This window comes from Phodopus roborovskii, unplaced genomic scaffold, assembly GCF_943737965.1.
Source record: "Phodopus roborovskii unplaced genomic scaffold, PHOROB, whole genome shotgun sequence".
In the NCBI taxonomy this organism is placed as follows: domain Eukaryota; kingdom Metazoa; phylum Chordata; class Mammalia; order Rodentia; family Cricetidae; genus Phodopus; species Phodopus roborovskii.
Window position 1 is genome coordinate 1,876,172 of NW_026126691.1, and position 25,544 is coordinate 1,901,715.

The following is a 25,544-nucleotide window of genomic DNA, read 5'->3' on the forward strand; positions in this document are numbered from 1 at the left end:
TCTCCTTAATCAAAACCAAAAAGTTCTGTGTCTTATGCTCGTGACTCTCCTTGATTTGGGAGAAACTGATGAGCTACAGAAAGATAAATAAGGAATAAAAAGCTAAACCACCAGGGAAGGGATGTTTTATGCTCTCCCGCAGATGTCCTTCCTAATAATACAAGCTATTTTCCCCCTTTGGGGAAAGTGGGAATCAAAGTAGGGAACAACAATTTATATAGGGACCTTGGGGTACTCTGTATTGGGAATTAGCATTGCATTATTTTCCTGGCTCCTCACCCCTTTTGTCAGTGAGTTGAGATAGTCTTGCCTTTCAACAGCAGGAAGAGTTCATATCCTATCCCCATGGACAGAACTATGACCTACTAGACTAAGGAAGCTACAAATGGAAAATTCCAAAATTCCAAGTTCTTGTACTCTTTATTCTCATGCTAATGTTTCTGTGAGTATTTAGGGAAGCAGATGCACAAGAATAAGTTAACAAGGCCAGGAACACCTCTGGCAACACTGGGACCTTGCTTCCAGTCTTACATCTCTCTGTACTTGCAGAAGTCCAGAGGGGTCAAAAGCCTCTGCTTTTATTTGATGAAAACGTACAGCTAGCCTTGACAGAAGAGAATCCTTGATCAAACCCACCCCATCAGGATTTGAAAGCTATGAAAGCATCATTCCACTTCCTTCAGGCTACCTCAAAGGCATTGAGCACATCCTTCAGGTCCAGGCTTTAGGGAATAGTGATTCCTGGGTCTCTATTACCAAATCACCTTGGAGTTCAATAACATCCCTCCCTTCTTGGAGACTAACATTAAAGAGTTTCTCCTTGCTTTTAGCCCCTGGCTGCTTTCTACACATTCTCTCCAAAAAAAAAAAAAAAAAAAAAAAAAAAAAAAAAAGAAAGAAAGAAAGAAAGAAAGAAAGAAAGGAAAAGAAAAGGAAAACCTGATATCCTTAGAATAACCTCACCCTGGGTGTAAATCCTCAATGAGAAAAAATATTATTGAACTATACTCTGCAAAGCCAAATTGTTCAATGTTCTTCTCTTGACATGCAAACACAACTATTTGGCTTCACCCTAGACACACTTGAAGAAAAACTAGGCAGAACACACTTGAAGAGAATATAGGCAGAAAAATAGAATAATCACAACTAACTCCTGCTTGGTATGGCCATTCCCTGGTCAGTCCTCTGTTGTGTGATTTCTTGTTTAATCTTTTGGGGGGTGGCTCATCACCCAGCTCCCAAATAAATCACACACAGATATTTATTCTCAGTTCTGAATGGCTGGTCTTAGCTTATCTTGTTTCCAGCCAGCTTTTCTGCCCCTCTGCCCTTTTGTTTCTGGGATTTTTCCTTTTCTTCTGTGTATCTTACTTTCACTCCTACTCCATGACTAGATGGGTGGCTGGGTGGCTGCATGTCTGCATGGCTGGCCCATGACATCCTCTTCCCCTTGTTCTTTCTTGCTCCTTCTTTCCTCCTTTTCTAGTTTCTTCCTCCTTTTTATCCTCTCTACCTGCCAGCCCCGTGTATTCCTCTCTCCTGCCTCACTATAGGCTACTCAGCTTTTTATTATACCATCAGGTGTTTTAGACAGGCACAGTGACACAGCTTCATGGAGATAAACAGATGCAGCATAAACAAAAATAACACACTTTAAAATAATATTAACCAACATTCCTCACCTTCATTGAAGTCTTCTTCCCAGTCCTATCTTAACACTTCTATTAAATAAACAAAGAAACTCATTATTTTGCAGTAAGTTTCTGTACTGGGCCCTCATAGAACAGACTAAAAATCAAAATGGAGTCAGTCATGCTAAAGCTCTAAGAGGGAACTATGCTCTGTGAGGTTTCTAAGGGAAGATGGGAGACACATTATTCTTGTTACTGTTGTTTCTCTAACTTCTCAACTTTCGTATTGCTGAAACCCTTTAATATATTTCCTCATATCATGGTGACTCTCAACCATAAAAATTACTGAATTGCTACTTCTTCATAACTGCAATTTTGCTATTGCTATGAATCATAATGTAAACATCTGACATGCAACCCCAAAAGGGGTTGAGACCCACAAGTTGGCACCTGCTGAATAGTTAATCAACAGACATGATAAAACATTTCCCTCCACTACAATCCTTAACACTACCGAAAGAGCCATGGGAGTAACATTATATGAGCCAGCCTGCTACTTTTCTTTTATTCAGTTTTCACATTACAAACAAAAAGTCAACTTGAAGTGACTATGGAGTCCTTATTTCTGCCTCCCAGTCTCTCTGTGTCCTTACTACTTCAACTCAGCTCTCTGGAGTACTTACCCATGTTACAGAATGAAGTCTTGCTCACCTCCAGAACTGCAAACAGATGTCTGCAGTAAGCTGGCTATAATTAGCCTTGTCACACTCTCTTTTTCTCACCCTTCCATCTTTCTAGTGTGGTTTCTATGTCCATTGGACTAGAGAATCCCTAAAGACAGAGTCCCTGGCTGTTCCTCCATCTCTCGCATTCCCTTGATCAGATTACACCTATGACTGGCTCCAATGAAATCTGTACACCACACGGTGATGGGGGAAGCAGAAAACAGGCCCCAGCAGTGACCTGCAGCATGTGGAACTCTGAGGAAGAGAAATGAAAAGCCACCAACTCCTAATCCACACCCTTTATAAAGCACACACATCCCAACAAATTCAAAGCTGGTCTTCCTTGACCAGCCCAGCCAAAGGAAAAGCCATTCATTAGAACAAATGAAAATTCAGAGCAGTAAATATTAACAGCTGAGAGGGGGCACTCAGGGATAGAGGGCCACACAGTGCAGGTGCTCTTGTCCCTCAATTTCAGCCCATTTGCAGCCAACGATGTCATCCTTTGACATTCTTGAGCCTACTGACAGATCATTTTTCAGGATTTTACTGTTTCTGGTCAAATTCAAACTTTTCAATTAAATGTACCACATGATTCCAGATGTTTGTTTATTTGTTACCAAAAAAATGAAAGAAAGAAAGGAAGGAAGGAAGGAAGGAAGGAAGGGAGGAAGGAAGGAAGGAAGGAAAAAAGAAAGAAAGGTTGTAAAAAGAAATCACTACTTGAGAAAAAACTCTGGGGCAACAAGCAAACAGTTAGAAAAATCAGGAACTAGGACAGTAACTCCTGGGCACAGCTTTCAGCAGAACAATCTAGACCAAAGGCAATGACTTCCCATAATTCCTTTGCACATACTCAGGACTGAGCAGGAAAACATACTGGGCATGTATTCCCTTTTAAAAGAATGTAACTGCAGGCCAAATAATGTAGTCAACAAATTCTTGTGGCCACTTCTCCTGCTTTCTGTAAGTTTGTTCCTGAAGGCATGAGATTCAGAACATTAAATGCCCCCATCTTCCACTTGACATGCCAGTTTATAGTGCATGCTTGAGTGGCAGGTGAGAATCCAGTGAGAAGGAACAGAGACGATGGGGAAGAGGACCGGATCACAGCTTCCCACACAGCAGGCTGATTCCTCACTGCTTCAGAGCATAGTCAGTCTCCAGGCTCCCTGTGTTTGTGGGAAAATGCATCTCAGGCTCTTTGCTTTATTCTGCGTGTCTCCTATCAGTCACTCCACATCTAGATACTCGGACATTTCAACGCTATCCTAAATAAGGCAGAGTAGTATATTTCAGTCTCCAAGGGAAAAGTACAAAGTAAATGAGAGATAGAGAAGCTATTTTCATTAATGCCTGAGCCCTGATGAGTAAAACCATTGGTGACCTCAGAGACTCCATGGTGGCTCTAAGGTTGTCTTTACATGTCCCCACTTCTGCCCCACTGACACTGTGTTCTGATTCCAGCTGTTTTCCCCATCTGCTACCACATTGTAACCTCAATTACCTTTGCTAGATGCATGCTTATTTGTAAACAGACTGCTCATAGTCTGGTATCAATAAATCAAAAGCATCTAAAACCAGAGCAAACCCCTTGGTTTTCATTCCCCAGAAGCCTCTGGACTCCAAATCCTTATGCTTGCAATGCCTTGACAAGCTACATGCAGATTCATATGTCTATAACACTTACAGGAATCCTTTCCTTTCAGGAATCATATCTCAGTACATCTCTTATATCAAGGATAGCAATCCAAGGTCTAAGGGGGCTGAGGCAGGAGGATCATGAGTTCAAGGTCAGCCTCCTCTAAAGAGTAAGCTCCTCTCGCAAAAAAGAAACACAACACTCTTTTAAAACAAATATGGTCAAGACTACCCACAATTTATAGCCACCATATAGAAAGGAACTGCATTTGCAATTTCTTTTTTCATAACCATAACCCCCATCTCTCATTAGTTCCATGTAGTCTTACTCCTCTGCTTCTTCACTCATGTCTCTTTTCTGGAACATTCTTCCTTTGTCCTCCACCCACTGCTTCCCTGTAAGTTCAAGTTAAACATCTTCTAAACAGCCATTATGTCATATACATATACAGAGACAGCAATGGTATTCTCTATTTCTGAGTTTTCACACTCTAACATAGGTACTGGGAACAGTATACAGAAACCACAGGGCATGCTGGGAAGTGACCTTTGCTCATAGGAATCCTTGTCCTTGGGATCATATCTGACCATATCTCAGTTCTTCTTTTACAATAAAATCGGTAAGAGTCAGCCTATATTTTCTATATTTGGTCACTCATATCAATAGTGTGAGCACTGGTGGGGGGGAGGCGCTGAGGTTAGAGGATCACGGGTTTAAGGTTAGCCCAATCTATGCATCTATGCAGCGAGATCCTGTCATGAATACAGATTTACAAATACTACCTCTCCATATTCTTCTTTTTGTAAAGAGACATATTTACTACCACATTTTATTTAGATTGTCCTTTTGGGAGTAGGGAAGGTCACCTTCTTACCTTTTAGTATACTGAGGTAAGGATGTTTTTGAGGGGGTAGGGGGTATAGAGTCAATTTTTTTCTTCCTTGCTTTGTTTCTGGGACAGAAGAACCAGATTGGTAGCATGTCTGTGAGCATACCACAATTCTGCCCAAAGAATAGAAATGAATCACTTGGAGGGATTGCAAGTGAAAAATCATCCTTGGAGGAAAAGGCTAGGAAATGGACCCTTATGGATTTCATATGCTTGAAGGAGGTTGCTTAAAGTTCCTGGCTAAAGTCCATGCCAGTCTTGGTAATAGTCTAGCAGACTCATCCATCTTCAGATTCCACTTGGCTTGCTCTTCCATCACTGCTGCCCTCCCAGACAGCCAGCACACATTTGCACATCCATCTATATACACTCGGAAGTTTTAATCTACACGACCCTCCATTCCAATCCACCCAGCCCAGCTTGGTGTGCAGTAAAGCTATTGACCCTGCAAAGTAGCAGAGAGATGAATTTGATGACCCAGACTACAGTTTTTAAAGCACTCTAGCAAGGTCTAGAATCAAAGGAAAAGTACTATTTATTCAGCACTTAGTAAAGTCCTTTTACATGGGAACACAGCACACACACAGAAAATAGACTCCCACTGCCACAGATGAAATAAACCTGTCAACTACAACTGTCAAATCACAAGTCACCTTCATTAAATAAAGGAGCCTTGAGCTTCACCTGGCATCTGTGAATTCCACTAAGAATAATCACAAAAAAAAAAGCATTATTAAAGAAAGAAGCCTAAAGTAATAGATTCTGTTCAAAGTGTCATCAGAGGAAATCATTTTACATAATTAGAAAATGCTAATATAGTTCCCCACAAGAAACCAACATCCACCTCCCACTAGAAGCCAGGACTTAGGCATGGCAAGGGGTCTGAAAGAGACCTTACTCTCGCTTTTCAAATCCTTCAGCTAAATGTGCCATTGTAGCAGGGATTGTTTTTCTCTTCTCTCTCGTTGTTTGTTTTTCAGTTTTTGGTACACGTTCTATGGATAAATTTGTATCTATCATCTTTAATAAACTTTGAACAAATGGTGCCACTTCATTACTATCATTGCTATTGTTGCTGTTGCTTGCTGAATACTGAGCCCAGAGGTACTCTGTGTTGCTGTTGTTTATAGTGTTCGTCTCTCTGTCTTTCACATCTCTACAGGGCTGATCTAGAAATGTGGTAAAAATTAAAACAAAGTTTAAAATTAAAGAAGTAAAAAAAAAAACTTTTACTGACCAAAACAGAGAATTTTCTTCCAAACCCTAAAATGTCCCCAATCCTGCCAAACTGTAATGAGCAATTTAATCACCAAGCAAGACCCTCTGAGCCCTGCTTGATGTCATGAAGTTTTCCTGGCTAACATGGCCCCACCACAAACACCTGTCTATGCAGACTTTACCTCTTCACAAACATCCATTTAACTTGTCTTGTATTCATTTCACTTACTAATTTGATCGATAGATGCAAATCACTGCATTAGAACTTCTCAGAAAGTGTGTCTTCTCAGATCCTGGGCTGAAAACACTTTTGATAATACAAATGAAAAACACTCACTGTTTCTCTTTTCTCTTTTGGATGGCACACTCTGAGCTGCTCCTGAAAGACCGGCGGAGGGCATGGGCCCTCACGCCCCGACTCAGGAAAGGCGCCCCCCCAAATCACTCACGAGAAGCGGTCTTGATGCAAAAGCATGAAGTCTTTTACATTCCAGTGCACTGGGGTCCACAGCCATACTCCACATGGGGTAGAGGACTGGGAACCCTGGGTACAGGGTTTAGGCAGCTTTTATAGGGTTACAATAAAGCCCACACATCACAAACCAATCATCTCATAGCATCCAGTGTGGACCAATCAATTTGAACTATCCAAGCCCGCACTTTGCCCAGGCAGTCTGCTTTCCTTAGGGTTTCTGGGTAGTGTGGCATGGCTCATTTCCTGTTCTCATTCACTCACAGGTGCTGTCATTATGTCGTAACAGTCAAAAATGACCTTTCGCCTACTCACTGCTAGGGGGCAGAGTCTAGGGAGAATTAGGCTAAATTTTTTCCATCCTTACACTCCCAGAGATATATAGAAAGATTACTGCTAAGCAGGAAATGCAATCCACATTTAGGAAATGTCAAATAAGTAATTATGATATGCCCTATGTAAAGCATGCCATGATTGTCCTGGAAATTAGTTCTAAAGATAGAGAGATGAAACACCAAGTTAAGGAAAAAGATATGTAGTCAATAACTATGTCAATAAAAACATTGGAGATTGCCATTGACCAATGAGGTAGGATGGTTTTGAATCTTCAAGCAGGTTTTTCAAGTAAATTTCCTCATTCTTAGCTATCTTTTGCATATTCCAAATCAAATGCTTAATGTGACAGGCAACTAGTTTTTCATTTTCAAGGCTGCTTAAGCATCAAGAAGAAAAGTAATTGAGGGACACTCAGGGGACTCTTAATTCACAAAATGTGTATGCAGAAGAATTGTGGTGGCATCCACAGTGCCATAGCTGTAGGAGACAAGAGATGACAGTGGGTAAGCCTGGTTAAGTTACTGGTTCCATCAGTACCATCCCCTTGTCAGCTCACTGGAAATTACACTTCCCAGGATCTTCTCTGGTGGATCAGTCTGGGTTAGGAGTCATCCACAAAGAGGCACTGTGGTAGGATTTGGAAATCTGAAAGTAAGGAAGGGCAGGGCAATGCACACGTCATAATTGTGAGGCTGCTTCCAAGTGAGTTACCAGAAAGTCACTCAGCTACACAGGTGCTTCAGTCTGAGAACTCCAGCAGAGGATCCCATGGTGTTCCTGCCTGAGGTCCTATGGAACTTTCCTATAACCCTTTAGAGCCTCCAGATGCCCTGCTGTGCCTCATAGTGGTTTTAGCAAACTTAGCATTGGATATTTCCAGGCACTGCCTTTCCTTGTACATACTCTTCCATTTCTTTTGACACTGTCACAGGCAGTCCTTGTTTCATGTATCCAGTGGGGAGAATGAAGGTCAGGGGTAATCTTGGAAACAGGCATAGGTCTGTGAATAATCTTTGTATCTTTGCTGCTTAGTGACTCTGGTCAACCTCTAGCAGTTCTTGGCATACCCCTGTTTTATGAGGATGGTAATGTCCACTTACTCCCATATGTTGTGAGATTGAGAATATAACATGGTCTCTGATTTAAAGAGAAATGGTTGCCTCAAAGACACAATGGACTACTCTATATTCATATGGATTCTACTTCTGGTAGCTACTGCATAGATTGACAATGACTGTTATGCTGGAGTATATCCTGTTCACATACATATTTAAAAAGACTTTTATCTAACATATGTGTCAACAATATTCATAATATGGTACTCAATAAGGATACTGCATCTAGACTTCCAGTAGATAATAGCAGAGATCAAGAATATAGTACAGCTTCCATCCCCCATACTCAACCAGTACACTGAAGTCTAGGGTAGTGTTCTGAGAGAAAGATGATATGAGCATCCTATATGCCTATGGACTCCAGGACCTGAATCATTCTGAGAATGAAGCTACTGTTTTGAGAGCATCTATTATAAGATAATGTGTTCATTCCTACAATTTACCCCATTCCCCTTCCTATTACTAAGACATCAATGTTTGGAAAATACAATATTAAATAGCATTGTACTCTTTAATATAGTAATACAATATTATTATTATTATTAAAATAATCATCTACTTGGAAGTTACATTTGGTGGCTAAATGGACTCTGGCAATGAGCCAGCAGATATGTCCCCTATCCTTGTGCCTTCGAGCTTCTGAAAGCAAAAAGGTTGAAGTTGGAGGTGAACAAGAACAGCCCTTCTAATGAATGTGCTCACCCTTGTCACCTCACAGAGCTACTGAACACGCTGACTCTTCCCCTAGGCTTCATGATTCAATTTTTACTGATCGGAGTCAACAGATACCTGACATAATTATTTTGGCTTACAGTTTGGGGAACCTCAATGCATGTTGGCTGACCCACTGTTTCTGAGCATGATACAAAGCACAAACCATCATGTCTTGTCATGGCAGGTACATATGAAGAAGGCCCTCATCTTGTAACAAAAAGCAAAAGAGAAATATCCCCTTTATGGGCATACCCTCTATGATGTAGTTCCCTCCTAATAAGCCCCACCTCTTAAAGGGTCCACAATTCTTAAAGGGCCATGGGCTAATGATCCATCTTTAAACACAATGTGATTTGCAGGATACAGAACCCAAACACAGACAAGTATTAAGGCCCCATGCTAGGCATTGTGAATATAGATGCAAGAAAATAGGTGCAGTATTCTCTACTCCCCACAAAGCTGGTATCTATGGAAAACATACCAAACACAAATGTAGACAACAGAATCAGAGAAGCCACACCCACACCCTGGAGATGTGGTTTTTAACCTGATAACTGAAGAACCAAGGATAGACAGGAGGGAGGAGATTTAGCCTTGCCTCTCACAGGGCTTTCATTCATGAGTTTAAGACATACACACAGGATGGCTCTCACCAGAAAGTAGAAGATAAACAATTACTTTAGGAGCTAAAAAGAAATATGCTAAGGGTTCCCAAGAAAGAGAAAACAATGCAGCCCAGAGCAGTAAGCTTCTAGCAGGAAGTATAAAGTTCTGCACAGGAATACACCTATAATAGCATGCACAGAAAAACAAACAGAACAATGCAGTCCCCCACCTCCTGACCATTCTTGAGACAAAGATCTTGGGCCCATCAAACTCGACATTGGAAGTTACAGAAAAGGACAAGTGGAAATAGGAAAACAGCAATTTGCACATGAGCATGAATGCCTGTCCACCAGTTTTTGTAGTTGTTGATGTGGAAGGAAAATAGATTGGGAACTGGGTGGATCAAAATTGTTTTCAAGTTCTAGCTCAGATACTTGAGATCAAACATTTGGGAGGATTCTGACAAGGGTGACACAATTTGCCTTCTTACTGTGAAAGGAAGCCCTCAGCATAGGTGCTCACAAGCCGTTTCCTTTAAGGAATTAACTAGCATTCAAATGCTTTGCTGATTTATATAATCTGATTTTAGAATGATAGCCTGAAATGTGAAAACATAGCATGGCATTAAGTAGTTTCATTCTGGTTAACAAAATTATCAATGGTATTCTCCATGTGGTCATGTATAATTCAGGACAAGATGAAGCATAGTGATTGTGCTATTTCCTTAGACACTAAAACTACAGCCAGCCTTCAGGAGCTCCTTTGGCTCTCTCTATCTCCTTGTGACCATGCACTCAAAGAACACTGTTACATGATACAGACTCTATTTTCAGCACCCATCTGATGAGCCTAGTTCAGAGGACCAGGTAGAAAGTACATTAAATATATGGGGCTATTCCTCAGTAAAGCTGGAGCATTGGTTGTCAGGTACCTTTAAATAACATTTTCTATTTTTCTCATTTTTTTTTAGGCTCTGGTGTCATCCAGAAGTATTGGTTTATATTATTTCTTAGTAATTTTTGCACTTATCAAATGTTACAAAAACTTGGGCTGGAGATGTAGCTCATTGATAGGATACCTGGGTTTGGTCCCCAACATCACCACACACACACACACACACACACACACACACACACACACACACACACACGCACACACACAAAAACCCTTTAAACATACCTTCATTTATTCCTTTAGGGCTTACAGTTTACTACTAAATTAAGAGATGATAGTTGACTCATTCTTGATGAACACCAGTCATCTCATCAGATCCTCCTATTATCTAAATGCCATTGGCAGATAAAGTCATTGCAAGTGGACTTCAGTCTCCATGCAAATTACTCAACAGGCTATGTAGTGCAATTATGCTTACCACAGTGGCAGAAAACAGTACATTTGTGAAAAAACAAAGCTCATTTTAGGATGTTTGCATTATTCCTGTAGTGGTGTTAACTGTTATTCCTTCTCCCAGTATTGTTTCTCCATGGGCATTCCCACCAACAGTCCCAAGAGAAGAATTCTAGACCTTCAGAACAGCATCTCCTGAGCACACTTGTTCATTCCCCTAGGACAGCAGCATCCTGGCACCTCTTCCACCTGCCTAAGCATAACTGACTTTCACAAAGCTGACACTTGATGAAGAAAATCACAACTGAACTATAATGATGTCAAAATTCACATATAGGAGAGTTCCACCAATGCCCAAATATCAGCCAGTCAAGACATGTGCAAGTCACAAACTCTTGAAGTTTGATGCAACTCTCTCTCTCTCTCTCTCTCTCTCTCTCTCTCTCTCTCTCTCTCTCTCTCTCGCTCTCTCTCTCTCTGGTTTTTGAAACAGGTTTTCTCTGTAGCTTTGGAGGCTGTCCTGGAACTCACTATGTAGACCAGGCTGGCCTCATACTCTCAGAGATTCCCTGCCTCTGCCTCCAGAGTACTGGGATAAAATGCATGTGACACCACCCACTTGGCTCTCTTAATCACATCCTGAAGACTATTATGTCCCAATCATATATCTCATAACTGCCACCACTTTTGAAGCTTCCCCACAGCCTTTTATTCTACCCACACAGTATAACAAGGATGACCAAGAGAGCTAATACTAGTGACCCCTAGAGGAAGTGTCTCTCTCTAAAGCTGTCCTTATTTAACCTTGAAAGACAGGTTTGCAGCTATGAAACAGAGATCTGATATGGGAGGCGCTAGTACAGGAAACACATCAGACCACATGACCACCTGTTGCTCTCAGCAGTTCCAGCCCTTCCAGTGACATATTCCTTGGTCCCCAAGGCCGGTTAAGGGACAAGAGTTCTTCAAACAATATTCAATTTCAGTATAATGCTTGCTTTTGAAACTTAACCTGTCAGAAGGATTTCAATACCAGAAGAATCACGCAAACCAATTTATGTTTTCAGGACCAGAGGAGCCAGCAGAAATCAAGGTTCTTCCTTAAGTAGTCAGGCAAACTGAAGTTTCCTTATTGGTAATATAGAGTTCACTCTCTTTCAAATTACACATTTCAGCTCCCACATTCCCACACATTGCTATTTTAAAAAATACTACTGAGGGTCCCAGTGTCTCTCCATTGCTATTATTGTATGGAATAGTCTAAGTAATTGTTAAACACATAATCTTTCTGTTTAAAGTGTGGTGGGGAGAGGGGGATGCACAAAAATATACCATGGATTTATATGTCTTCCCTCTTATCTGGATTAAAATCTTTAGGTAGTACTGATTTCCATTGAGAGCCTAAAAATCACTGGGCTCCTTGTCACAGGACAGGTGTAGGAAGGACCCCAGAGCTCCAGAGTATCCAGGTTACCATCACTGACAGCAACAGAAAGCTGAGTTCCTACCTCGGTGACTGGTGAGCTCTCTAGATGCAGAAGGCAGGGGTGTATACTGAAGGTGGCTCTCTGGAAAGGCAGCTTCATCTCCACTGGGAGCCTGTAAGAGTAAAGCAAACTGTCACCACTGATAAACACCAAACCCCACATGTGCTTGTTTACTAAACAAATACATTTCACTGGGATCTATTAACAAGAAAAGAAGTAGGGAATGAAAGGATGAAAAAATACAGGCTAACTCTCCAATGACAGAAAACTAGAAGTCTAAAAAACAAAAAAAGACCTAAATACCTTAAATTCCAGACCATGTCCCCTGGCAGTAAGTAGGCAAAAGGTCACATTCTTTGCTGTTTACCACAGGACCTGTAAGTACCTTGAGTATAGGAAATGAGCTTTGTCACCATCCCAGGAGCCTGCGCAAATGCAGACCTCCGGGGCTATAGAACACTGATTGGTCTATAAAGCGCGGGCTTGGATGGTTTAAATTGATTGGTCTGCACCACACAGGCTCTGGATGCTATGAGATGATTGGTTTAAGATGTGCGGGCTTTGCTGTAACCCTATAAAAGCTGTCTCAATTCTGTACTCAGGGTCCTCAGTCTTCTACCCCTGTGTGGCGCATGACTGTGGACCCCAGTGCACTTGGAATATAGAAGACCTCGTGCTTTTACATCAAGACTGCTTCTCATGAGTGATTTGGGTGTTGCCTTTCCTGAGTGTGAAGGTCCACGCTCTGCGGGTCTTTCATAAGTTTGGAGAGAATGGGATCCTTGGGTCCTTCCTCTATCAGCTGAGATAGAATTCTAGTTAGCTTGAGCAAAGTAAGATACCACATTTTGAGGTGCTTTGAGATAAGAGGATTTGCTGCTGTTGTTGTCATCACTGTTATGCAGAGCTGAAAGGCTAGGAGGAAAAGGAAGGGGGATGAAGGCAGGAAGTGATGTAGACTAATTGTTTCAGGCATGCTCCCAGAAACTGGGGCAAAGGGGATGCTGGCTCTAAGCAGACTCCTAGGGTGAGGCAGCGTGGGAGAGGGAAATCAGGGCTGGCTTATATGGACCTAGTGGCACAGAGGCAGAAGAAAGTAAAACATATAAGATTCTATATCTGGGCTGTGGGCTAAGTATAATATCAACCCTGGAGAAATCCCTCTGGGGTTTGAATTAGGAATACAAATTCAATATTTCATTATAGAATATTTCATACTTCACTATTGAGATATGTATGGATACATAGTGGGGTATACTGAGGATGATAACCAAATCTGAACATGGTGTTAATCTGTTTCTGTACATCTTATACATAGCCTCCAAGCATGCCATATGATAGACTTAGTATGCCTGCATTTTGTTTTATGGGTCCAGGAGAGGCTTGTGGCTGTAAAGGTTTGGGTTTGTAGCTTGATGGATTTTAGATTTTAGAGTATGGATCCTTAATGTGTGTGATGGTTATAAATGAAACATCATTACCTGGAAGGCTAACCTCAAGTAGGACTTCAGGATTCAGCAACTACGAGGGCAACCTCTATGATGGAGTGCAACTGGGCACTGATGTAGCTGTTTGGAGAAGGAGGGGTGGTGCTTTTCCATGCTTCTATAAGTAACCCTTCACTCATACTTTGTAAGGAAGCTCAATATTCTTACTCTTTGGGAGGGAAATCATTCAACTTCCCAAAAGGAAATGACATAGGATGGTGGTTTTGCTTTTTGTTTTGTTGTTTTTTTTTTCTAATTGTGCAGCAGCAGCTCTTTGATTGTAACAAATAACTGTGGCTAGTTATCCTGTAGGGAACTGTGTAGAAGGCAGCTTGTGCCAATGTTCTCAACCCTTCCTTGAACTTTATGTCATTGTAAGCTAATCAGAAGACATTATGACAGCTTTGCAGCTCACATGGAATAGTACCAATGACCAATATGTCCCCTAAAGAGTCTGGATACTTTGACATAAAGTACTTTGACCATTCTACTTAACTGAGATTTCTAAATCAAATGCAACGTTTTTTAATATCCGAAAAAGACCATCTGCTAGAAATAAAATCCTAAGCTTTCAACCTTTCTGAAAGCTCCATGAAAAAGTAAATTTCATTAATGCCTCATTTTTCTTTCCAGAAGAAGAAATCCATTCTACTGGGTATGTTTACCCTGCTAGAAGCAGGCCTTCTCTGCGAAGAGATTACCTGCACAAAGGGAGTCAGAGCTAAGCGGCAGATTAGACCTGCTTGCCACGAAAACCCTTTAAACTTCATTTCTGACATTTGAGGTGTTTGATTAAGCAGCTTTCAGAGTAGGCTTACCGAGAGAGGTCTGAACAGAGCAAAATGAGAATCCCTGTCCCTTGGTGGGATCAGATTGGAAGGAGTGCTTGTCCACTCCAGCTAAAAGGCAAATATAATGAACATACAGGTTGTTTAAAGCTTGGTCCACTGTACTAGAAACAGACAGATAAAAATGCAGCCACAGAGAAGGTGTTCTTCAAAGACTTGCTACACCCCACCCCACTGGACACTTAGCATGCTACGAGCACATGGAGGTGACAGAAAGTGAATTAAAACCCAAACCCTACATTTGCTAATTGTCTCTCAGTTTGACCTGTGAGATCTGTTGTGGCTGACATGATACTTGAAACACACTAATGGTGTTTTAAACATGGGGGCCTTTCTGGGCTTGCTGAAGGACAGATAAAATGAAAGGATAGAGACCATTCAGATACCCTAGATTTTCTTTTCACCAGTGTTTCTGCTGCACCTCAAACTTAAAAATAAATAAAGAAGACATGGACTTGCAACCCAATAGGACATGTCACTGTGCTTTGGAATGTTTTAACTTAGCTGCAGGCAGGTAATGGTGTGATGAGCAGCTTGTCCAAAGAAACAACTGGAAGACTCACTACCTTACAGCAAACACTGCAGAGTTCCGCAGCTGAGAGTAAATGAGGTTTAGTCTTGTTTCCAGCTGTATAGAGGACAAGAGTTTTGCAACTGTCATTCAATGCCAAGTACTTAGTTACTTTTCTGCTCACCATTCACTTTATGATATTAACTCAATTTGTGATAAAGAATCAAGGAAAATAAGTTTTATTGCAAACCAGGCTTTTGGGCAGGATTTGAACAGCTCAGTGTTTTAGGAGACTCTACAGATCAAGATTCCAACTACCTGCTCTTCAGCATGGCTCTATCAAAAGAAAAACCACTAGGTCGTTTCAATGTGATCCACACAAGTATTTTCCACATCATATCCTCAGAAACACAATTTGTAAAAGCCAGGGAGGCAAATGAAAGAAACAGACAAGAGAATCCCTTCACTTTGCACACTACCTGCCAAATGATATAGAACTCGCCTTGAACTTCAGGCAATACACAGATAGCAAAATAAGTATGAGATAAGATGCATAAGTAGGAAACATTTACATAATGTTTCTTTTATGTGTATCAAGAAGAAATGCCTACGGTAAGAGTAAGGAAATCTGGACATGTCCAAATCTCCAGGACCATAAAGATTCTCCAACCTTTGATTCTTTGCCAGTTTTCCTAAGTGCCGATGGCAGAGATTTGTAGCTTCACATTTTATTTTATCTCCTGTTAGAGGATATTTTGTCATGTCTACAATAAAATACCAGTATTCAAGATACATAAAAAATGTCCTCCAGTCAATAAAAATACATACTAGAAGACAACGGGCAAAGGAAATGCCAGGAGTTTCAGAGAAGTGGAGACCCCACCAGTCAATAATCAAGAGAAAATTTTATCAAATTTGCTAAAAGGCCATGAGAGCTAAAATAAGATGGATTTGGCCAGCCATTGTATCACCAGACTTCATTTCCTTGTCCTAGAGCACACAAAGGGACATGAAGGTTGTTCTCTCCTCCCTGACAAGGGGGAATGTCTTGTTGGTTCAAGTGACTTGGAGAGGTAGAGGACATTCCTATGGATGATACCTGGAATGTCCTATGTCCAAGTAGGTAGACATGTGAACATTTGTCTACCTACCTACACACACACACACACACACACACACACACACACACACTAAAACTCCTAACCTAGAGAAAACTTCACATACATATCTGAAAGTAGAAACATGAGACAACTTTTATTGCTGCATTATTTCTAACAGAAAAAGTTGAAACAACTGTCAATGAAATGTACATATTTATGTGATAGACTAACACTTAGTGTTTAAGAGCAATAGCCTGATTTAGATATCTCAATTCAGATAACCTAAAAGTTTCTATGGAATAAGAATGCAAGTCAGCCAAATGATAGATGTTGCATGGTCTTACTTCTATATATATGTGACCATTTGATTTCCCATGTGCAAAAATTAGAGCATATGTATAGAAAACTCATGAAAGTACTTGCCTCTGCCAAGGAGCACAATAATTAGACTGGAGCTAGTAGAGTATGTGTGGTGATTATTTCTGTTGATCAAAGAATAGGTTAGACACAGATATATCAAAATGTTAAAAATGACAGATATTAAATGTTGGCTATCTGCACCCTTAATGATTAAACTTTTTCAACTTTTGAAATTTTCAAAAATTAAACATGAAAACTAACAATACGAAAATTCCATTTCTAGTCCTCAAAATATTCTATTGCTATCAACCCTAAGTAATTTTCTAGTTCTACTATAATGTAGATTAATGTCATCTCTGGTTGTGTTTATGACAAAAAAAATCTCATTTGTATTTCTCACAAAGTGACTTAATATGACTCATAGAATGGGGAAACAAACAAACAAACAAACAAAAAAAAACAAAACAGATGACAAAAATATTTTCCAGACAAGACTTGAGGTATTTGTCCCAGCCTTACATTAGATGGGCAGAGGATCCCCCAAAGCACAGGGGGATCCCTTGATTATTTACCCAATAATGACCTTGATTACTCAAAATTGGAGAGTCACTACTAACAATAAGCCGGGTGTTGGTGGCACATGTCTTTAATCCTAACACTTGGGAAGCAGAGACAGGCATATCTCTGTGAGATTGAGACCAGCCTGGTCTACAAGAGCTACACAAATAACCCTGTCTCAAAAACAAACAAACAATCAAACAGAAAATAACAATAACAACAAAAACAAAAAAGAAAGAAAAATAAAATTAGTAATGGTTAACAAACACTAACACATTGCAGAAGGCAATGTACATCATACAAGAGGTGTCAGGTCCAAAGGAAACTCCATTGCCCCAAACTTGGGCCATTAAACAAAAGCCAGCATTCCTCAGGACAGTGAGAGGAAGGTTTCCCTTCACTAAACGGATCCATATCCCTGGCAGAAAGGACTAAGCTACCTGTGGTGTCTTAGCGCACCAAAGCACATGTTGGTCTCCAGACTTCCTCAGTACCAAATACTTTTACACATTTCAGAATCCATGCTAGCATCCTAGCTAGCCTTCTCCCTTACCCTAAAACCTCTCCAGCTCAGGGGCTTCCTTCCCCTCAGCTTGGCCATTTACTCTCTTGTTCTCACACTTGATCCCTCCATCTGTCTTCATCTCCTATACACTCCACCCCTCGACTCTCTCCCCCATATCTTTTTCTCTCTGTGTTCTCTGCTCCTGTTTCTCACCCATCCAGGTCCAGGCTGCTGGCCATGTTCTGTATACTACTTTCTTTCTCTGTTCTGGAGTCTTTCAGTTGCCTCTGGCTATTCTCTCTCTCTCATATCTACAAAGAAAACCTCCCCAGTAACCATACCATGAGCAATCATGTCATCAGTGTATACCAAAGGGAGGCTAGAGCTTTGAGAACATTTTGGGAAAAGATTCAGTGACAGTGAAGCACATTCTAGGAGAGACTTGTAGTGTGAGCATTTTTATCAGTGACCATAGAAAACAATGTGCTTAGGTGACTATGTGACATTCAAGGCCCTAACCAATGAGCATAAGCAGTGACAGCTACAACTCAGGGTGGTCATTCGTGAGCATCATGGTACACACAGGATGCAGAGTACAGGAGCAGAGATTTTTGCAGGCATAAGAAGAAGGAGGGGTAGCTACAAAGTTGTTTAATAGCCATAAATCTCTGACTGTTTTTCACAAAATACCATAGAAGACCAGAGCCCCACAACTCATCTCCCATCACTCAGCTCAAGTGGAGTTCTTTGGCATGCTCACTCACCCCTAAATCATAAGCCACATAAAGTGATCCCGTGGCTGGGGAATTTGTCAGCCTCTTTCAAGTAGAAGTAATCTCCACTTCTCATCACAATTCATTCCCTGAAACCACAGCAGAAAGCTGACTCCTCTAAAAACATTTAGTTTTCTTCTCAAAAGAAAAAAGCATTGATAGTTTATTATCAAAAATTTGGTAATCATCTACTGGAGGCCAGGCCTCTGCTGAGGATATCAAGAAAAAAAAAAAAGGTGAGGAACTCAGATATATTCCTGACATATATATAGATATATATATATATATATATATATATATATATATCATGATTAATACAGGTCATGAAAAGTCATCAACTCCTACCAGGACTCTCATAAATACTCTAGCTTGACATATATAATCGTGTCTGTACATGTTTCTTATTCATTCTACAGGCAAGCTTTCAAAAGTACCTGTACTGATTTTCTGAAATAAACTATATGCTCTTAGTCCTTGTAGTCAACTTACTCCAAGAAAAACAAGAGAAGGCCAAGGCATGGTGAATAACTAAATACAACACTTTAGAGTCAAAGTTAAGACTATAGCAGTTCTCAAACTATGGATCATGATCACTTTGGAGATTGCATCTCAGATATGCTGAATATTAGATATTTACATTATGATTCATAACAGTAGCAAAATTATAGTTATGAAGTAACAACAAAATAATTTTATGGTTGAGGATCATCACAACATGTATTAAAGGGTTGCAACTTTAGGAAGGTTGAGAATCACTGACATATATCATCATTGTAGTTCAACCTACACAGGTGATAATAGGAAGAAAAAGATCAAAGGAATAAGTCACAGAAGTAAAGAACCATCCTGAAGGCTGAAGGTTCCAGCCTTGTTTACAAGGTACACACCACTAAGAGAAGGCAAGGAGAATGATTCAGGTGGGCAGAAAAGAGGTAGAAGGGGGATTGTGTCAAAGGCCTCTTGGGAGAATGAAAGCCTTTTGAAGCTAACATCCTGAAGCATTCCATTTGATTTTATCGCATCTACAGGGGCCCTACTTCTGCCAACAACCCCAGAGGGCATCTGGCTGGGAACAGCAGTTCACAATATTTATGGGGAGGGAGGGAGTGAAGAAAAGATCCCAAAGGAAAGAAATGATGGTAGTTTGTGTGTACTGCTTCTTAATCAACTCATAGAATGAGAATCATAATGAACTTCTCCATCTCCATGGCAGTAGTTTCCAAAGCACAGTTAGCAGCTGCTTATTCAAATGTATAAAAAAATGAAAAAAATCTAAATACTAGATAACCAAAAAAAGAAACACAAACTTTTTCGATGCATAACAAAATAAATGTAAGTACAAAGGAGACAGAAAAATGCACTATGTGTAGAAGCCAGAAAAATTACCTCTGGTGTTCCCTAGATACCATCCAGAGGTTTTTGAAGAGAAAGGACCACTTTTCACTGGCTTGGAACTCACCTTGAGGCTGATCTGGCTGGCCAGGAAGCCTGAGGGATCTGCTACCCCAGTCTCCCTGGTGATAGAGTTTCAAATATGTGACATTGTGTTCAGGTTTTCTTGAATATGGATTCTTGGGGATCAATCTGGCATCTCCCTGCTTGTAATCCAAGCATTTTAACAGAGAAGCAGGACATTAGGAGTCAGAGAAGAAGGAGAAGACAGACAGGAAAGCAAGAGGATGAAGTGGGACATAAGAGCTGGTATGCTTGAGGGTATACTAAGAATTTTGAACTTTGGCTTTCTGATGTGCAAGTTGTACCCTGATACTGACCTCCTTTGAAAAATGTGAAAACTAGGACAAATAAAATAGGGAACCCATCAAAGGCTATTGGCTCTCAAGTGAAACCTAGGGAAAGTACAAGTTGGTCAGACCCCAAACTAAGCTGTTCCCCTGTATCCACACCCTCTTTTCAAAGGAACTCTCAGAGAGTATGAGTTCCAACTCCCTCCATCACTGTCCACTGGGCCTTTTGCTACAGTCTCATGTGCAGAACTCAGGAGCTCACAGTTTTGGAAGCCAGCTCCTAAATTAACAGTGAACATCTTATAGCACCTTCAAAGGCAACTCCTCAAAGAATTGAGAAATGATTATCCTTAAAGAGGAATTCATTAATAGGATGGGTAATTTTAATAAAAGGAGAACATCCTATTTAGAACCAACCACAACCTACCCAAGAAAGTAAGATAGAGTACTGCAACTCATTAGTTCTTGCTGCAGATTTCACTTGTGTAACATACACAGACTGAAACACAATCAGAATGAAACCTTCATGTACATCATATTTTTGAGCAGTAGTTACATGCCAGGATTTTATAAACATTCTTTTATCGGTCTCTGTATAGCCTGAGATACAGTGCCCCTGTTATAACCATTTTACAGATAAGACACCTGAGATTAAAAAGCAGGCAGATCATTTATCAATTAGCCCCCAGTCAGCATTTGAAGAGTTTGGAAGTTTGAGAAGGACATCTTGATTTCCAGGGCTGGATGTCAGCACTGTACATCACCTGATATTCAAAGGTGCCTGTGAAGACATCCTTCCTGGGTTTACAAAGCATGTCTAGGAAAGCAAGTAATGTATTTACAGTGAGCTACAGTTCAATCCATGCAAAAGGCAAAAGGTTTTATATAGATGTATAAATAAAACTGCCATCTTACCTAGCAATAAAATGATTAGCAATGCTAAGAAGGCTTATGAGTACTTCAGATTTGTCTGGCCTTTGAGGATAATATGAAGTGGTTTGCTAGAATCAGCCTTTGCCAAGTCATAAAAGGCAACTACAAGTTTCCACAAATGTTTTGGAACCACTGAGAAACAGATATTTAAACTTATATTTGCATGTATCTACAGTTGAATACATTACCTTAACAATAAAAGTAACGTGGAAAATTCAACACTTCCTAATTCTATCACAAATTTTACTTTTATGTATGCTCTTGACCTTATCTATGTCTGCTCTGGCTATCTAATACCCTCTCTCTTCCTAATTCTCCAATGATACCACTTTGTTGTCTCAGCATGGGGAAGAATTTGAAGGGGAAAATTGCAAAAAGTGGAGATTAGGTTTTGATGTACTGGCCTGCTGCTTTCCTAAATTTAAAAAGGCAAAGGAGGAAATATTAATGGCACAGATTAAACACAATAGGGTGCTATATCTGTATAATGAATAATACGAAAAAGAATCTGAAGAAATAGCCATCGGATATCCAAAAGCCATCTCCAACTTGGTAAAGTAGTGGCTGGCATTGATGAATGAGTAAAGCTGTGATGTGCTCATTAAGAGAGAGGACTAAACAACAACCTGCGTTCCTGTCAGAGGCACTCTTGTTATCAATTACAACCATAGATACAGGCAGCAGATACCAGAGTCTGGCCCAAATCACTCAGAGTAGCTGAAAGAATCAAGTAGCTCTATAATATTACAGTAGAATATTATATATTTAACTTTTACCAACTGTTCTATATATCTATTAGGTAAATTAAGATATAATAAATATATATATGCATATGATATAGTCATACATTTTTCACAAAGGCCTGGTTGCTAAGCATTTACTCTTATACCATTATATACAACTTCTGTTCAGGAACATAGAAAGCATGCCTGGAGTTATAGAAGAAATGGACTATCTTATGGCCCAGGAATGAAAGTAACAACAACAATAATACCACTAATTAAGCATCAAGGATTCTACCCTTGACTGATCCAAAGCTTGTGTACTGTGTTCTACATTTTCTCTGCTCAATGTTGCCAAGACTAAGAGCTAGGGCCCATTTGACTGTGTGATTTTAGGCTTTTTACTTAAATTCTTTAGGTCATTGTTTTCTTGGCTGTAAAATACAATGATAAAATAGTTCTAAGCAGGTACAGGAGGAAGAGACTGAGATATAGTCAATATTTCTGGGTACATTGTGCCTGCAGCTGTGTTCATCACTTTCCAGGTATTAACTCATTCTATCTCCAGGAGCATTCTACAGTTACAACTCCTAGTTTGGTTTTATAGATGAGGAAGCTGACAACCAGCAAATTAGGAAATTTAACCAAGACCTTAGTTTCTTGAGTTACCTTAAATGTCAGAACTGAGGCACAAATCCAGGCAGTTTGCCTCCAATGGCCACTGCTTGGACTAGTAAAATGCCATGTACACTTTTTGCAAGGAAGTCAGTGTCAAAGAAAAGGGGTGTTGATCTTCGCTGGCATTTGTGAAATACTATGTTGTTTTTTTTTTCACTTATTGAACAGCAAAGTACAACTGGGATCCTTCTGAGAGTAAAGCCAGTGAAGACCCCTCACCTGGTAACCAAACTTGGTCTATAGATGCACTGCATAACAGCCAGTCACCAACAATGGCATTTCCCATCGGGCTTTGTAGGGCTGTTGTAGAATTAATATTATGTCTTGATAGTCCTACAGGCTTGATTTATTTTGGCTTAAAAGAAGGAACTTGCCTCATGTGTCTCTCTTCCTCTCACATAAGTTTTTATTTTTATTTTTTCCCTCCTTCTTCTTCTCAAGGGCTGAGGGTCAAGTTCTGTTCTTGGAACCAAAGTAGTTTTCCAAAATGAGGTGAAGCCAGCTCTGTCAAGCTGGGCCAGACCTGCTGTCAGAGCCTTTCCCAAATACATCAGACCTTCTGCTTGTAAAAATAAATTGATACCAAAGCACGAAATTTATTAGGAGATGACAGCCTGGTTCATAATGGAAATATGGAGAAAACATCATCCTTCAAAGCTGACAGTTTATCCATCATGCCTCAGATTCCTGAGATAGAAGCAGACGCTGTCACATGCAATCCGCTGAGGACACATCTTGGATTTCCTTATGACAGGAAACTGAAATAATCCAGAAGGGAAGGACTTGTGCTGCCCTTAATGTGCTTGGCCATATATTTTCAGCATTAGAGAAGGACCATGTGGCCAGTGCAATGAATGATGGCGGAAGTTGGGCAGCTGGAACTCTCAAAGACCTCTCCTTTTCTCTCAGGGGTGATGAACTGGGACAGAGGTCACAGAGGGCTACAGACCTCTGTGAGTGACATAAATGCCCTGTTATGCATAAGCAAAGCCAACAGGTGGCAGAACAATCCTGAATACAGGCCATAGCTGTCTCTGTTTGACATTTGGGGACGAGGTCATCTTACCCTACATATTCTGCTCAGCTCTTTGTATCTATTGATAAACTTGAGACAATTTTGAAGGGCCATTTTAATGACAGATCAATGCAAGAATATTTCTGGGTATCACAAGGTGCCTGATTCTCTGCAAGCTTAATGAGGCAACCTGCTGAACCTTGCATGAAATAATTGTGTGCTGTGTTAAAAGCTTTCTTGGAAAATATAACTGTGGTAGTAAATTAGGGTGAAAGAACACTGTATTAGAGGAGCAAACTTCATTGTCAATTTTGTGAGGTATAACCATATTTGTACTTCAAACTTCATTTTTTAGAAGTTTAATTAAAGTTATTATAGATAGGAAATTTTAACCAATTTATTTTTAAATATTAATTTATGTATTTATTTCTGTATTATGTTTTCATGAGTTTATGAGCACCTTTTATAAGTAGGAACCTATGGAGGTAATCAAATCCTCTGGAATTGGACTTACATGCAATGTGTGAGCAGCCATGTGAGTGCTGGGAGCTGAACTCAAGTCCCCTACAAGGGCAGTAAGTGCTCTTAACCACTGAGCCAGCACTCAAGTCTCTAGTAATCTTCCAAATGCACAGATTCCTTAGTGTAAAAGAAAGCTATCAATATGGAACAAAAACTAAAACAAGATAAGAACATCCTAAATGATCTTTTAGTCTATTTTTAAAAGAGTTTTTTATTCTATTTGTGTGTGTGAGAGAGAGAGAGACAGAGACAGAGAGAAACAGAGAGAGAGAGAGAGATTGAGAATATATACCATATGTGTGTCCAAGGAGGGAAGGAGAAGGCTTTGAATCAAAGCTAGAATTGTGGGTGGTGGTAAGCTCAGAGAGATGTTCTGAAAATGGAGGAGGACCCTCTTCTGGAGCAGCAAGTGCTCTCCTCCACTGAACCATCTTTCCAACCTTCACTTTATATTTTTAATTCAATCTTTGTATTATTGGGGAAAATCAAAAGGTTCCATCTAAATGTGAATGAATAATAACTGGGTGTAGTCACTCATGCCTCCAAATCCAACTTTGGTAATTGATGGAAGGGGCTTGTTAAAAGATTAAGGGTAGTCATAACTATAGTGAGATCTATGTCCAAAAAAAATTACCACAGAGGATGTTGGCAAATCACCTCAGTGGGTAAAGGTGCTGACTACCAAGTCTGATAATCTGACTTCAATATTCACAGGGACCCACATGGTGGAAGTTGTTTTATGACCTCCAAATATACACCATGGTACATGTATGGACATATGCATGAATATACATACATACACACACAGTCACATAAATAAATGTAATGTTATAAAAACTTATACAGATACTTACATGTCAATGCTTGCTGTGGCACTACTCACAGTGGATAGGTTATGGAAACAATCTAACTGCCTAACAACAAAAGAACAGAGAAAGAACACATGGCGTATACATACAATAGAAAATTTTAAGCCATAAAAGACAAAGAAGTTAGATCATTAACAAACTAATGGATGTGATTAGAGTAGTCAGTCTCAGAAAGAAAGGTATTGTAGGTTTCCCCTCATTTGTGGATCACAGAGTTTATACAGACAAGGCAATCACATATCACAGATGATACAGAAATAGAAGTGAAACTGACTAGGGAACTAAACAGGACCAAGGGGAGGAAGGAGTTAAGAAAGGGAGTAACAAGAGGTTATGGTGAGAGTGTTCCAAGTCCACTGTCCACTTACATGGAAATCCCTACACAACTTGTAACTAGGTACAATGAAAAATAACCAGACCAAATGTCAGCATCTGACTGGTTAAGGAAGGTACAGAGACCATGAGTACAAATAGGACAGCCCAAATCAGTTGTCACGTGTACTGTGTTCTGTGGCTCTGAAAAGGATATGGGCACAATGCTGGTATCATTGAGTTAGTCAGATCCTGATCCAAATACTGAGCTTCAATTCAGTCTGCAACAAACAACCTCAAGAACAGCAGGAGAATCATGCTACATCATGGTTAAGTCCATTCATATGTATCAGTGTTGAAAATAAACAAGTGCATCTATAATTCTGAGAGCCCTAGATCCTTCAAATATTCTGTCTCTAAATAA

The 25,544-nt window shown here is 40.1% G+C and overlaps 1 protein-coding gene across 2 annotated transcripts in view; it reads right to left on the minus strand.

Annotated features, from left to right (window-relative positions):
• The window catches only part of Lrmda (leucine rich melanocyte differentiation associated), a 1,031,836-nt gene that overhangs the window by 179,362 nt on the left and 826,930 nt on the right, over nt 1–25,544 (minus strand). For both annotated transcript variants that reach the window (XM_051174746.1, XM_051174747.1), the window contains one exon: nt 12,204–12,294. In XM_051174746.1, the coding sequence (XP_051030703.1) occupies nt 12,204–12,294 (91 nt within the window). The remainder of the gene's footprint in view (nt 1–12,203; nt 12,295–25,544) is intronic.